At 41.6% G+C, this 15,114-nt stretch overlaps 2 protein-coding genes across 3 annotated transcripts; one reads left to right on the forward strand and one right to left on the reverse strand.

Annotated features, from left to right (window-relative positions):
- Nucleotides 1–104: 104 nt before the first annotated feature.
- On the reverse strand, nucleotides 105–5,244 carry irf7 (interferon regulatory factor 7). 2 transcript variants are annotated; one of them, XR_004102095.2, is made up of 10 exons: nucleotides 5,082–5,244; nucleotides 4,548–4,701; nucleotides 3,731–3,911; nucleotides 3,551–3,639; nucleotides 3,368–3,419; nucleotides 3,128–3,244; nucleotides 2,807–3,009; nucleotides 1,322–1,512; nucleotides 1,102–1,217; nucleotides 105–977 (listed from the first exon to the last, which is right to left on the reverse strand). XR_004102095.2 is itself a non-coding variant. In XM_031282709.2 (10 exons), exons 1-10 carry the CDS (start codon nucleotides 5,087–5,089, stop codon nucleotides 789–791), a joined length of 1,311 nt encoding a protein of 436 aa, XP_031138569.1. In that variant the 5' UTR covers nucleotides 5,090–5,241; the 3' UTR covers nucleotides 105–788. The 2 variants fall into 2 exon arrangements, 1 of the variants encoding a protein (XP_031138569.1); XM_031282709.2 differs by having other exon boundaries at nucleotides 1,311–1,512; nucleotides 5,082–5,241.
- A 6,146-nt stretch (nucleotides 5,245–11,390) lies between these two features.
- On the forward strand, nucleotides 11,391–13,063 carry ascl1b (achaete-scute family bHLH transcription factor 1b). The gene has a single exon (XM_031283459.2). The coding sequence runs from the start codon at nucleotides 11,585–11,587 to the stop codon at nucleotides 12,194–12,196; it is 612 nt and encodes a 203-aa protein (XP_031139319.1). The 5' UTR covers nucleotides 11,391–11,584; the 3' UTR covers nucleotides 12,197–13,063.
- The last annotated feature ends 2,051 nt before the right edge of the window (nucleotides 13,064–15,114 follow it).

Here is a 15,114-nt window from a genome sequence, read left to right on the forward strand (position 1 = left end):
ATGTTTGTCTTCATTTTTGTTTTTGGGTTATGGACAAATCTGAAAATTCATTGTCAGGGCACAGCATTAGAAAGTTGTATAAAATCTATAGACCTTAGACCTCATTCAAGGGTAAACCGTGCCGGTTTTATTCAGTATGAAAAGTGCAAAATGTCAGCAGAGTATACAAATGTTAACACATTCTGAAGTGCAAAACAATTCACCATAAACTATATAAAACTATCAGTCAATGGCTGCATGACAAACCTCTACATACATTGTTTACTTTCCTTTGCATTTTACAAGCTCGTAAATATGTGATCAAAAAGCAACCACAACATGTTAAGATTTACCAGCATGGTAGGCACCATTTGGTTACTACATAAATACAATTTCAATCGAACCATACATTTCATTAAGAGATGATTTGACATTTACAGTAATCAAAAAAGTGTATTCTAAAGTAAAGACCATTGGCTTTTGAGTTGTAACAGTCCAATAGTGGAGGAGTTAACTTCTACTTATGTAGTGATAAAAATGCCTGAAGTTGGCGACTAATGTGGACAGAAGATAACGCAGAGCAGGAGGCTGGAGTTACAGTTAGAGTAATGGCAGATCATGCAATATTAACTATAATACTACATTTAATTGTGTGTCTTTCTGCTTCATATAGTCAACATATTCAACATGTCACCAGTTTGGCTAGTTTTTAGCGAAGCTTTTGGTAAGAGCAGGGTGTGGTCCCATAAGTAGTATATAATATACATATAATAAGTAGTCCCTATTAGGGGCAAATGAGAGATCAAATGTCACATCTGAGGTAGAAAAGGCACAGCAGCCCGTGCTGGCTCTTCATCTGCCGGCAGACCAAAGACAGAGCTAATAAGATCATAGAGGCTGTTGTGTGAGATCTGGAGACTGACGTTGGCGCTGTGAAGAGATGAAGCCCCCTCCATCTGGGCCATCTCATGAAAGTGTCGACAGATCAGAGGGACAACCTACAGGGGCAAAGTGACACATTGAGACATTTTACAGCACTTTTAATCTGCAGAACTGTAGGGAGATTATCTCAAACACTGTCTTTTCAGGTGAAGCTCAGGAAAAAACAGGAAAGAGGGTAACCTTGACTATGATGAGCTTCTTCTCCAAAGGTTTTCCGTCAGGAAACTTCTCTCCAAAGCACATGTTGATGGTGTAGTCAGGGGAGCCACCATTGTTCTCTTTGAACTGCTTCAGTTCTGAAACAGATATCAGGTGGATCCATTTATTTCACAGTGCAAACCTAATGCTGGCTTCACATAAAATGTAACAGTAATAACATCCACACCTACCATAAACATACTTCTCAAAGCTGAGGAGCTGCACCATGGTGTTCTGGGGCAGCTTGCTTGGGTCTGGGTGAGCCACACTGGGGTCACTGGTGCTGGCAAACACATGGCACCGGTCCTGCCTCCAGGCATAGATACCAGTGTCCCGGACCTCCAGGAACAGACCTCTCTGGATGCTGTTAAGGATGCGGTTGGTGTACTCAATCTGGTGTAAAGAAAGTTGTGATTAGAAAAGCTTTTACATAGAAAAAAAGCTTTGGCACATTGAGGATGTACAGCAGTATATTGTATGTAAACTTAAGTGAAAATTTGATATTTCTTCCTCCTGTAATGGATGTCTATGCTTCTCTTTGAAAGGCTGTTTAAACTGAAGTGCTTTTTTTATTTAAGATTATTTTTTAGGCATTTTAGACCTTTATTTATATAGGACAGCTGAAGACATGAGAGGGGAGAGAGAGGGGGGAATGACATGCAGCAAAGGGCCGCAGGGCGGGGGTCAAACTGCGGCTGCTGCGTTGAGGAGTAAACCTCTATATATGGGCGCCTGCTCTACCAGGTGAGCTACCCAGGAGCCCTAAAAGAAGTTCTTGCACTAACACAAAATCCGATCTCTGAATTCCAGCTGACCAAAGTTCTTTGTCAAGGAGCAAACCCAAAAATAAAATTAGACTGACAGATATCTCATACACTTAAAAAGAAAAAGTACCCTGTGGAGTTTCTGACCACTAGTAGCATTAAGCAGCAATGCTTTTATGAATGGGTGGTTCTTGTGAACGTAAATGAGCACGCTGGTGACCGATACACATTCCTGCCAATGGTTTCACACTACTCCACAACTGGTGGTAACACAGTAGGGAAAGCAGTGAAGAGGAAGTCTGCTAGAAAACAATACATGATCTAAAATACTTCGAAAATCAGCTTAGCATATGTTCTATGAGAAAGGAAATGCATTCACCATATTTCTTTTTCAATTAGAAAAAAAGAATACTGTTAACCGCAAGAAAATTTAAACAAAGTGAGATAAACGGTTTTTAGTAATTTTCTGGTGGACTTTTGTTTAATTACATCAAACAAAAATGTCCAGCTGATGTAAGGTGTTTGGAGTTTTAAGCCCCCAAAGTCGTCTTCCAGGCAGTGCTGCCTGGAAGCGAAACATTTTTTGCAGGATGGTAGGGGAAGACTCATGAATATTCATTAGGGAACTCATCCCTGAATGGCTAGTACTCGCTGCCTGCTCTGGTTGGGTTGGTTAGGTTTAGGCAAGAGGAGTGGGATTGGTTAGGGTAAGGATGTCAAGGCAAGAGGAGTGGGATTGGTTATGGTTAGGGTAAGGATGTTAGGGCAAGCCAATCAGGGATGAGTCTTCCCCTACCACCCTACAAAAAAAATGTTGCTGCCTGGAAGGCACTAGGATTAGGCAATGGTTAGGGTTAAGGTTAGGTGCCTTGAAGTCGACGGTGGGGGCTTAAAACACCATCGAGCCTGATGTAATCATGTACCTGTTTGTGGTCCAGCAGACCATCCGTGGAGGGAAAGCACAGATGATAGGCGTTGAACTCATGGGACTCCTGCTGGTAGTGGAGCTGGAGAAGGGAAGTGGACAACGTCATCTTTAGCATTTCACTTTTCCTGTAGTGGATGGAGATCTCCAGATCAAATATACTTGGCTGCAGAGGTGAACTGAGGACTGGTGGAGGATTTACTGTAAAAAAAACAATAAAAAAAACATGATCACATCTTTACAGATAATCAATTGGAAACAGTTTCCCCCAGTCTATAAAAAAGGATATAATAAAGGAATTTGATTTGGCTGAACATACCTTCACAGTAAGAAGGCTGATCTGGTAAAAGCTGTGGGGGGTTCTCGGCTGCTACAGGATAGCTTTTAGCAAGAGCTGGATTGTGCTGACCATAGTCCTCTGCCCACTGTTGCTCCTCTATTGAAGACAATAAAAAGGAGATTAAACTACATTTAACCTTTATTATAAACATAAACATGTGGAGAGTATGTTTTTCTACATGACTTGTATGGTTAGTCCTTTATGCTTAAGACTCTGTACCTGATGGCTGGTTGCCAAGATCCAAAGCCATAAAGTTGTTAAGCAGATTATGCTGTTTGGAGGGGAAAAAAAACATTATTTAGGCATTTAATAAGTACTGAACAGAAGAAAACAAGCAACAAAATTGTCCAATATTATACCAATAAATAGAGAAGTGAAAGTGCGCTCCAGGCAATACCGCACCTCATTTCCTGAGGGGAAGTACTCTATAGGAGAGCTGTAGATGACAGGATCCTCCTGGGAGTCTTGTGTTGGCTGACTTTCATAGTTGTCTGCAGATAAACAAAACAGATGCACATTAATTTGCATTCAAACTCAAAATAGTGAAGGTAGAAGGCTTGGGATAAATGACTATGGTCTTACGCTCAGTGTTGATAATCTCATAGATTTTATGAGGGTCGTCAGAATTCTCATGATTCTTGGAATTATCCTTAATCATCTTGAAGCGCACAGAGAGGTTGTTCAGAGCACATCGGAAGTTGGTTTTCCACCTGGCCTTGTCGTTGGGGAACTCGTTGATCTTTCCACTTGCTATTGCCCATGCCTGTGTACCATACGAAGAGAAGTTTAAATAAACTCCATATGCATTCACATTTAAACAAAATGGGCTGTCCTGCCATCAAAAATGAAGACACAGCACAGGAATCTGCTATCACTCTCAAATTAAATTGTGAATTACGACCACTCAACAATCAAAAATTATGATGTTGCATCGTAAATGCATTAATTACATATGGGAAAGCACCTCCAGTCTCAAAGTTCTTCACCATTAGTGCTGCTTAGAAAATCCTGCAGTTACTTCCATTGTTTTCTCAAGGATAAAAGTTTGATTGCTGGCTTTTTACTCGTAATAGAACATTTTTGAACCACTCACACTGTGTGGTATTGCTACTGTGCCTCCTCTATTTTGACTCAAGGGAAGTGGAAGTGCCACCACACTGGTGTTGGCATGCTATAATTGCCCCTGTCAGTCAACACCTGCCATACATCAGCCCTCTGTCAGTAATGACGGTCATTTTCTTCAGAAACGCCTATGAGGAATGTTTGTGGCACAATATTATACTGTACTTCAAAATACAAGCAGTCTGACTATAGTTGTGTCAGACAGAATGTCAACAAAGCCATCAACATTTTATCTAATCACGCTGTGCCAGATAACAGTAGAGCCTGCTGAACCTACCCGGAATATTTTAGTGTCCTCGTCATTGCAGTCTCTCCTGGAGTTGTGCTTCCAGGGGACTCTGAACTTGTTTTGGCCCACATAGCGCAGGCCCGTGTACTGGCCTGTCTCCACCTGCTCTATGAGCCAGCTGGAAAACTGAGGCTTGGGAGGGCTGAGAGGAAACACGATAGATTAGTGTTGTTCTTCAATTACACATTTCCCTATGGCAGAGAGAGGAAATACACACACACACACACACACAGTGGTGAAAGCTACAAGTTATCTTACACTGCACACTGTTTTTCGGTTATTATACAGACAGTCAAAAAGAATGCCTGCAATCCTCAACATGACCTGGTTAACATTATTCAGCAACGTGCATACGTTACTAGACTTGTTCAACACATACAGATTTTAATGAATCTACACACACAGCAAGTTTCACAAGGAACTAACTGCTTCACAATACATACAATCCACTCACAACAAAACAAAAAAAAAAAAAAACATGTAATAGCCTAAATAAAGAAATGAGGGTGTTTGTTTCCATACCTTTGCATTTCTTAGTGAAGGTGTTACTCTCTACGGAGCTGTTGAAGTGTAGATCCTCGGAGCACTTTGGCTGAATTTATAAAAGCAAAACCAGTAACACCAGCATGAGGCTTTCATGTCTCCTCCCCCAGTGGGAAGGTGCAGCCGCTCCTCCTGGGGCATTTCCGACGCACGAATGGGTACGTTTGATTCAAGGACAAGCAGGAAGTTACTTCCTCACACAGAGCATTAAACAGACGATGGAACTGCTCATGGCTGATAAATCGAAGACACCCTCCTCTGCAGACCGGATGCGGACATGGGTTTTTTTTGGAAATGGAAAATTTCTTCAATCGTAAGAAACTGAAAGTAGGTTTTGCTGAATAGTGTCTCATCTCTTCAATTGCATCACCACGTCACCTGCATTGCATCATCCGTCTCCCAAGTTCATGTTTTTCTCGTACGCGTTTTCGCCCACTAAAGCCTGGAGCCAAGCCTAGAAATTAAATACACGATTATCATTATATGACGTTCTTAAATACGCGTATTGCTTTTGAATCTATGTAAACCTAATCTCGTTTTTGTAGAGAGTGATGCCAAGTCTACTGTATACGTTTGTATTGTTAAAAAAACTATTTTAAAATGAATTATTGTAATCCCAAGATGTATGTAGACATAGGCTACTGAACAGGTATAGGCCTATGTGATGCTGAATTATGTTGTCATAATAACTGACAAATTATAAAATGATGCACTGTTAGACATTTTCAATGTTATGATACATCCATACAAATATGGGGGCTTTAATATTTCACACTGTATAGACATATGGTTGTAATGTCGCATTGGAACAAGCACAGAACGTGATGTGATGAAGGTGAACCATAGGACACTTAATTTATTATTCTAAGCAGGAAACATATAGATATATATAAATATAGATATACATATTACGTATTGTAAGGAAAGTGTGCCCATATTTATTATATTGTGTCGTCAATACTACAAAAAAGTGATTTATAATATTAAGGTTCTAGGCTACATTGCAACATTTGATGATAAGATTTAAGGCCCACTGAATATTTTGGTAATCATTTCACACAGTGACGAGGCAGAGGCATTAAGCTCCAGCTGCTCTGACCTTTACTTTTCAGAGAGGTATTGCTCACTAAAATAGTGTCCCATGAAACCAACCCTGTTCCAATGAATTTAAACCATAGAATCCACCGTAGTTTGTAACCAATGTGCAGTGTACTCAAGTGTTATGTGGGACTTTCAGAGCCAGAATCCTGCAGGTGTGCAGTTGTGTCATGTGTCTGAATGAGACAGAATATTAATAACCACACAGTGACTGAGAGTGCAGTGGGGACTCCCTTGTTTCCATGACATACATTTTGATCTATACTATTAAAAAACACTACTCAGCTTGCTTCCCACGAGGCCTCACTACCTCTCTCTACCATCTGCGTTTTCCTAGCTTCACAGCACAACTGTGAAATATTTTATTTTGTTTTCCCCCTCTGGGGTCTTAGCCAACCTTTTACACACAATCACAGTGCAAAAGGTGCATGCTGAAGCCCACTGTGCCTACTTTGCTTTATGCTTCTAGGGGAGAATTGCTGTTTATTGTCTGGCCGTGTCCTGAGCGGTAATAAACTAATGCTTTACATTTTCTGCAAGTGTTTAAGAAATACGGCTTACATGGCTACAGCCCAGTATACATGTGTCAGGAATAGGGAAGCGATACATGCTCTAATGGAGCACTTCCCTTTTCCTGCTCATTGGAAATAGCTTACTTCTTAGTCCTTGTAGAAGGCCCCTGTAGAAAACACAGGCTACTCAGGAAGGATGTAACCTGGTAATTGAAAGACCACATAGAGGGCTCACATCCTATTTGTTTTTAATATTCACATTGCAAAGGTAATATCATTAGTGTTAACTTGTCTGTAAATGGAAAAAAACCTGAATATTTTGTGGCAGAACATGGAGCAGATGATGTGACACAGAAAGGTCAACTGCATTGCTCTGAGCACATTTTCTAGTCTCCAAGTATGACGCCACAGTGGCCTTCAAAAAAGATACAAGTGAGATGATAGGCCCTTAATTTGCCAGCACAAACTCATGTATGAATATTCATTTTGTATTATTAAACTTTTGATGTTTTTAAAAGGGCATTTTTACTGGGAATTCTAGCTTGATTTTTCAGTATCTTGCTATCTATCTCTGTAGCACTGTGTGTGTGTGTGTGTGTGTGTGTGTGTGTGTGTGTGTCACATTAGATATGAAGCATTGTTGACTGTTGAGGCATTGCTTTAAAAGAAAAACTTCAGACATGGTGGTTATTGTGATTCTGGAGTTTCAGTGTGTTTCAAAAAACCTGCTTCAATTCTCGTAAACAGCCACACCCTTACCTATGAATAAGATTTTGGCAAGCTTCAGCTTAAATTGGTGTACGTGGTGTGGTGTGTGTGTGTGTGTGTGTGTGTGTGTGTGTGTGTGTGTGTGTGTGTGTGTGTGTGTGTGTGCATGCGTGCGTGTATGTGTTGAGGCAAGGCGATAGCAGGTCATCGTGATTCATGAAGCTTGAGTCAAAGGAACTTGATCTTATACCACATTTTATTGCGTTATAAATACACACACTGAGAACACTGGGTGCTTTTGGATGTGTGTTTTGGTATGATGTCCTGCTAACTGTCTTATGACCTTTGACTGATACATTTATTTTCTACTCAGGAGTTTTGCTCCAAAATGTTTGTAAGGAATTTCACAATGTTTGATATCCCTAATAAGCACCATGTCAGGAAGTGTATCTTTCTCTTGTCTGCAGATTACAAAAAATACACAACTGAGAATGAAAACAGTTTTCTTTATACAGTCAGAATTCCTTTTTTTTTTTTTTACAGTAAGTCATTTTCGTTACATTACATGTAATTTTCTCTTCATTCATGTAGTTATTTATTTTTCATACTAATTGTTGTAGGAAGCAAAACAGTGCAGCATACAGTATTATGCATTATAAGGTTTTTTTTTCCAGCACAGGTTATAATAGTTTATGTTATGATGACATCGGCAGCTTTATCAGACACTGGTTTATGTGTAGTGTCAGTGTATATTTAAAAATAGAACCTGTGCTGAAGCAACTAGTGTGTAACAGAGGGTTTTTACTTTTGTTGTCACTCAGCGCCCTCTGCTGTTGGCCACGCAGAGGTAGACACACACACACACACACACACACACACACACACATCTGATTGACTGTGCCCAGTATTACAGAGTATACATTTTTGTCAGTAATTTATGAATGTTGTTCAATTTTATCTGAATATCTGATTGTGAAAGTTCTTTACTCTTGGACTTTATGTTATGAATTTGTGGTGTCTTATAACCCTTAGGGCAGGGCATAGTTCAGAGCAATCTCAGCCCAGAGGAAGAGATGATTTTATTAATTTTATTGATAAAAACTATTTACTAATGGACAGTCAGTATGGATTCAGATCCGGTAGATCAACATCTATGGCACTAATTGAGTTAGTAGAAAAATTAACAAATTGTATTGAAAATAAAAACTATGCAGTGGGGATTTTCATTGATCTAAAAAAAGCTTTGGATACTTTGATCATGAAATCCTGTTTAAAAAAAAGGTATGGCATCAGAGCTGTGGCCTATAACTGGATAAAAAACTATATTGAAAGTTGAAAAATGTTCAAATGCGTAATGCGTAATAAGTCAGCCTTAGTATTTCCTGTGGCGTTCCACAGGGGTCAGTTTTAGGCCCAAAACTGTTTATTCTTTACCTAAATGACATTTGCAAAGTATCAAATGTACTAAAATGTACTGTTTTTGCAGATGACACAAATATTTTTTGTTGCGGGGATAACTTGCAGCAGATGCTGGAAATGGTCACAAATGAAATAAATAAATGAAAACTTTGGTTTGATTCAAATAAGTTATCTTTAAACTTGAACACAACTAAATTCATGATATTTGGAAATCGTACTATAAATACAGATGTTACAATAGTAATTGATAACGAAACAATTGAAAGAGTCTATGAAAGTACATTTCTAGGTGTTGTACTTGACCATAAACTCTGCTGGAAGCCCCACATTAAATATCTGTGCACGGAGATGGCCAGGAGTATTGGTATATTGAGCAAAACTAGATACATATTGAACCAAAATACATTACATACTCTGTACTGCATACTTATTTTACCATATATGTTATATTGTGTGGAAGTTTGGGGAAATACCTACAGAAGCAACTTACAAAATATTTGCACATTGCAAAAAAGAGCAATTAGGATAATAAATCACACTGGGTATTATGAGCACACTAATAATCTGTTTTTTAATTCACATTTGCTGAAATTTTTGGACATTGTTACATTTTAAACTGTACAATTTATGTTTAAAGTTAAAGAAAATAATTTACAATGTAACATACGCACAATGTTTAATGAAAGAGATGGGGGATATCATCTAAGAGGACATTGTATGCTCAAACCTCTTGTGCGAACTGCTGTTAACAGCATGTGTTTTTCAGTCTGTGGGGTGACCTTATGGAATGGACTGAACAATGACATCAAACAGAGCCATAATATCATTCAGTTCAAAAATAGATTAAAGAAATCATTACTTGACCAATACAGAAAAGAATAGACCGAAACACAGGAATGGAATTGTAATGTAAAGATATTGTTGTATATTGTTGTATTGTTGTACGTTATTGTAAGACCTGAAAAATTGTATGCTGTAATTGCATATCTATTTGCTTTGTAATAATATCATTTTGTGAAATAGGGGCAGGACCAAATAAGCTATTTGTTTCCGCCTGCTCGACCTAATCCTTTTTTATTTTGTTATTTTTTGGGGTTTTTGTTAAATTCTGATTGTTTGTGTTTTATTTTCTGGTTTTAATTTTTTTGGTTTTGTTTTCTTTTGCAACATTGTTAATTGTTCGAGATAAATAATAAAATGAAATGAAACCACCATACCACTAGCTGTCAGGGAATGCCCCTCTCCCTGAATTAGACACAATTCAATTGCAGCTGCCATTTTCTGCCGCCAGAGGCCGCACGAATCCCATTTTTATTCGATGGGCAACGGTCTTTACACTTCCACACAGACTGCCTCACTGACAACATTTGCTGGTTCAGACTTTTCACAAACGAAACGTATTTCGAAAGCCTTCTCACAATACTGAATAAAACTAAATCTGATGAAAACAAATAGTACGACTCAGGTCGGCAGGAAGGCACAACTAGAGGATGATGCTGTTGCTTTTAACTATCCAGTCAGACGTGGTGCTGAAATGGTGCATTCGCGCAACTGCACTTTGAGTTTGGTTGACTTTAACCAAACTATGTGGTCCCCGTGCGCATAAAAAGTGTACAAATATAACACTAGAGAAACTGTTTGGAATTGGAATTGGAAATTGATTTATTTGAAACAGCGACAATGCACAAATAAACATTAGGCTACACTTGGTAAACAAGAGAATATGTATTGGGCCAGGTTATAGCAGCAATAGTCCCTGGGCAGGTATAACAAATTTAAAAAATAAAAATTTCACAGGATTATAGATAACATGATGTCCATAGTAGTAAAAACAAGCAGTTTAGCAAAAAAACAGGAAAACATTGCATTTAGATAGGAGTTGAGATAGGAGGAAGTGACAACAACTGGACCTGCGAAAACACGGAGTTGAGGTAACTGTAATATGCTCTTTCGGACGCCTCCATGTCATAAACATTATGTTTACTTTTACTTTTATCGCGTCCTTACGCGAGCTTTGTAATTGCCAATTATTGTGCTCCGAGACACGCTTGCATTTGATTTAGCTCTGTAAAGCTGTAGCCTGGATACAGGAGAGAGCGTCCTTGGTATTTGTGATTGTAAAGAGCTGGAGGAGAAAGATGGCCGAGGGGGGGGGGGGGGGGGGGCGGATAATTTGAAGACTTGCCAGGGGTACATTGTCAAATTCAAAAGGCATTTCAAAGAACCAAACCATTCACTTTTTTTTTCCCTTCTCTCTTTTCTTTTTTTTCCTTCTTTCTCTGTCTTTTTTTTTCGCCATTCTTTCTTTTCGCACGGTTGCGGGCCGTTTGAATCGACCAATGGGCCTTCAAGTTAGAGACATTGGAATGTAAATGAGCCCAGCGCGTGCTCCCGGCGCAGTGAAAGCTCGGGATTGTTTATTGAGCTCCCGGAGCCACGCGCCTGGCCCGGGGGAGTCGGCGTGCGGAAGAATCACACAGCGGGGGCGGGGCCTCGCGACGAAGCGTGCGTCTCCAAAAAGGGGTGGGTGGGGTGTGTGTTGGGGCGCGTGTTGAAAAAGAGGAGTGCTGCCAAAGTTTGGGTCAGATCGGCTCGTGGAGTAAGCAGTCAAGAGAGACTTGGACTAGAGTTAGCCACACGGTCCCCACGCGAAGGACACGAGAGCTGTACACTGCCAACCCGTTCCGCTCTTCTTGTCCCACCGTTAGAGGCTGCATCCATCACTTCAGAAGAACTGTCAGCGAGATGGAAACTACAACAATCACCACCACGCAGACTGCATTCACCTTTGGACTTACTGAAAGACACGCCAGCCTCAGCCTGCACGCCCCGGCCCAGGACTGCGCTGTCCCCGCTGTGCACCCCAACACCAACGCTGCCGGCTTCCAAAGTAAAAGCAAGGTGCTGAAGAGACAGCGCTCCAGCTCGCCGGAGCTCCTGCGCTGCAAGCGGCGTCTGAGCTTCAACGGCCTCGGCTACTCCATCCCTCAGCAGCAGCCCGTGGCCGTGGCCCGGCGGAACGAAAGAGAGAGGAACCGGGTCAAACAAGTCAACATGGGTTTCCAGACGCTGCGTCAGCATGTGCCCAACGGCGCCGCCAATAAGAAGATGAGCAAAGTGGAGACCCTGAGGTCTGCGGTGGAGTACATCAGGGCTTTACAGCAACTTCTGGACGAACATGACGCTGTGTCGGCTGCTTTCCAGTGCGGGTTGCCATCCCCGACAATCTCCAACAGCTACTCCGCCGACCCGGAGTCGCCTCACTCCACCTACTCATCAGACGAAGGCAGTTACGAGCCTCTGAGCTCCGAGGAACAGGAGCTGTTGGACTTTACAACCTGGTTCGACAGGTACTGAGGCTGACAGCATACCGAACCACACAGCAGCGTCTGTGCATAAATGCGGCTGACTTCTTTTAGAAATGCTGACAAAGACTTGGTAAAGGCATCAGAACAGTCTCGCCCTCCGTGCTTGGAAGTGATCTGTTGCCTCCCTCCCTCACCCGGGCTGCTTCTGCATGAGCAAAGCAATAGAGAGAGAGAGAGAGAGAGAGAGAGAGAGAGAGAGAGAGAGAGAGAGAGAGAGAGAGAGAGAGACTTGTCGCCCTGATGTCCCCAGAACAAGGAGGGAGTTGGACTCATTCACGCGTGGAAGTAAAGAACTGTTGATGTTATGTTTGAATAAGTGCAATTAATACGTGACACAGCAGGCTCTGCAGGGACGGCGCTGCAGTTCCAGAGGACTTGTTTGATGAGTGTTTCATCAGAGCAGGACTGCCTTCCTCAGCTGCCGCGTCTGTTGGAAGACACAACAAAGATGATGCGTCAACAGACTTTTCCGTGATGTACATTGTTTCCTCCCCTTTCATAACAAAAGTGTACCATACAACGAATTGTTTTAACATGAAGACATATTTTTGTACATTGAGTCAAACAAACAATGTTCTTGAACAGCCACTGCCACTTTTCCTGACAGTGTTGTGAGAGCCAGCTGTCAGTAAGGCAGCGAGTTTGCATGTATGAGTTGTGTGACTGGACAGCAATATCAAGGCTACTACCTGTGACAGAGTGTAGTTTTGTTTTTCTAAATAAGTGGTAAGGAGACCTTTATCAATGTATGCACTTGTTCTCCGTTTCCCATGGACTAAAATGTAAATATTCGATTTTTAACAGATATATTTTGTGTAAAACAAGTTTTATAAATAAAGATGAATCTATTTATATTATACCTAGTTTGGTTCTTCAGCTGATATGTGTGTGTGTGTGTGTGTGTGTGTGTGTGTGTGTGTGCGCGCGCCTCTGTGTGTGTGTGTGCGTGCGTGCGTGTGTGTGTGTGTGTCTGTGTGTGTGTGTGTGTGTGTGTGTGAGAGAGAGAGAGAGGGGTGTGAGTGTGGCGGTAATTGAGCAAACTGGGGAGCTTCTTTTCTATTCAAAGCCCCTGCATGACCTTTTCCCGACTTGCTTGGGCACACGGGGGAAAACTGCGCAGCTGGGTGAGCACTCAATAACCATTATAGACGTGCACCTTCTACAGCGCTTTGTCTGCATTCAGGACAGGGAGATTAATATTACGTTTCATGCATTGCATTGTTTCTTTTGCGTACTCTGCTTTTAGCCCAGAGGGCCTGGAGTGGAGAGAGAGAGGGAGGGGGGGGGGGGGGGGGCAATTCACTCCTCTCAAAGGGTATAGACACCCTTTGAAATACGGCCCGGGGAAAGGCAGCAAGACAATGAGAGGGGTCAAAATTCTTATTGCCCGATTGAGATCAATCTAAATAAAACCTGGGGTTGTAGACTAGTTGTATCCCCAACTGTGTTTTTCATGGCGCACACAGCCCAACCAAAAAATCCATCTCCTGCGAAATGGGGAGCACAACACCACATTGTGAGCACTATTGTGTGCCCCTTTGCGCCTCATTATGCCAATTATGGAAGATCTTCTATTGTAATTAAACACTGATGCCAAATTCAGCGAGGCAGAACGAGAAATAACGAGTTTAATTTCACCCGGTGCTCTCTGTGGGAGTGGAAAATTGGGAACAAGAGAGACTGATTGAAGCCTTAGTAGGCTATTTTTAATCAATTCATTCATTTGTATTTGTTATTATTATATCAGCCAACATTAATCCAAAACCGAAAATAATATAATAGTGGTAGGTCAGAACAGCATAACTCCCTTATGGACTTGATGATGTGTGGGATGTTTTCTTTCTTTCTTATAGGCTACCTAAAAGTGTGCCACAGGAATACGCTCCATCTCTCTCTCTCTATGACACACACACGCAGGCAGGCACGCACGCACGCACGCACGCACACACACACACACACACACACACACACACACACACACACACACACACACACATACACACACGCACACGCACACACGCACACGCACACACACACACACACACACACACACACACACACACACACACACACACACACACACACACACACACACACACTGCTGCAGCCTGCAGGTGTAAGCCACGTGCCTGTACTCGGTGACAAAGGCTCTAGCTCTCCCATTGGTTAATGGCTCGCGTATGTGAGCACTGGCGGTGACGGCACTGACAAAATCCAACAAGTGATAAATGGCATTAATTACGCTCTGCTTTATAACCTCCTACGTCACCGGGACTCAGAAAGACAAATCAATGTTGGGCCCAAAATACCCCGCTGCTCCATTATTATACGGTTGAAATGATGTTTCTGATGTCCTTTAGTGTCAGGCAGAGGCCAGGGCACGAAGTGAAAATAACGCTTGTCTCTTGTCCCCTAAGATGGATATGCAATTTTCTCCTCAGTCATATATGGAGGAGCAGCGGCGAAAATAGATTTATTCATGTCATCTTGTCCGTGGGTCATTTTCACTTTGACAATGCATAAGGGCCCGTTTAATTTGCCGTAATCCAATGGTGAATAATCAATCACATTCAGCTCATTAATGCAACGGTTTTCGTGCGCAATGCCATGCTATATGCGTCAACAATGGAAACGCCAAATGCGCACATACCTAGACTATAATATAGGGCTAAACTGGCCAAGAGTTCGGTGGTGAGGGGTCATCTGTTGCTCTGCATGCAGTCATCAGAGTGCTCGGTTGATTTTAAAGTCATTTTGCATGAACAGGAGGTCATCCATTATTCCAGTGTGTGCGTAAATTGCGCATTGCTGAAGTAGTCTTGGTGCGCAAACTTCGTTTATTTCATGTTTTGACGCCCTCGGCAGTGTATGTCCCACAACATTAATCATTTTAAAGGTAAACATATT

Source organism: Sander lucioperca, chromosome 7, assembly GCF_008315115.2.
Source record: "Sander lucioperca isolate FBNREF2018 chromosome 7, SLUC_FBN_1.2, whole genome shotgun sequence".
In the NCBI taxonomy this organism is placed as follows: Eukaryota; Metazoa; Chordata; class Actinopteri; order Perciformes; family Percidae; genus Sander; species Sander lucioperca.

What these genes read in the sequence shown, in the direction of transcription:
- ascl1b (XM_031283459.2), top strand. Translation starts at nt 11,585, where the DNA reads ATGGAAACTACAACAATCACCACCACGCAGACTGCATTCACCTTTGGA.
- irf7 (XM_031282709.2), bottom strand. An exon ending in ACTTCCCCTCAGGAAATGAG is followed by an intron (nt 3,420 to 3,550) that starts GTGCGGTATTGC and finishes CCCTCCAAACAG; the next exon opens with CATAATCTGCTTAACAACTT. An exon ending in TCAGCCTTCTTACTGTGAAG is followed by an intron (nt 3,010 to 3,127) that starts GTATGTTCAGCC and finishes TTTTTTTTACAG; the next exon opens with TAAATCCTCCACCAGTCCTC.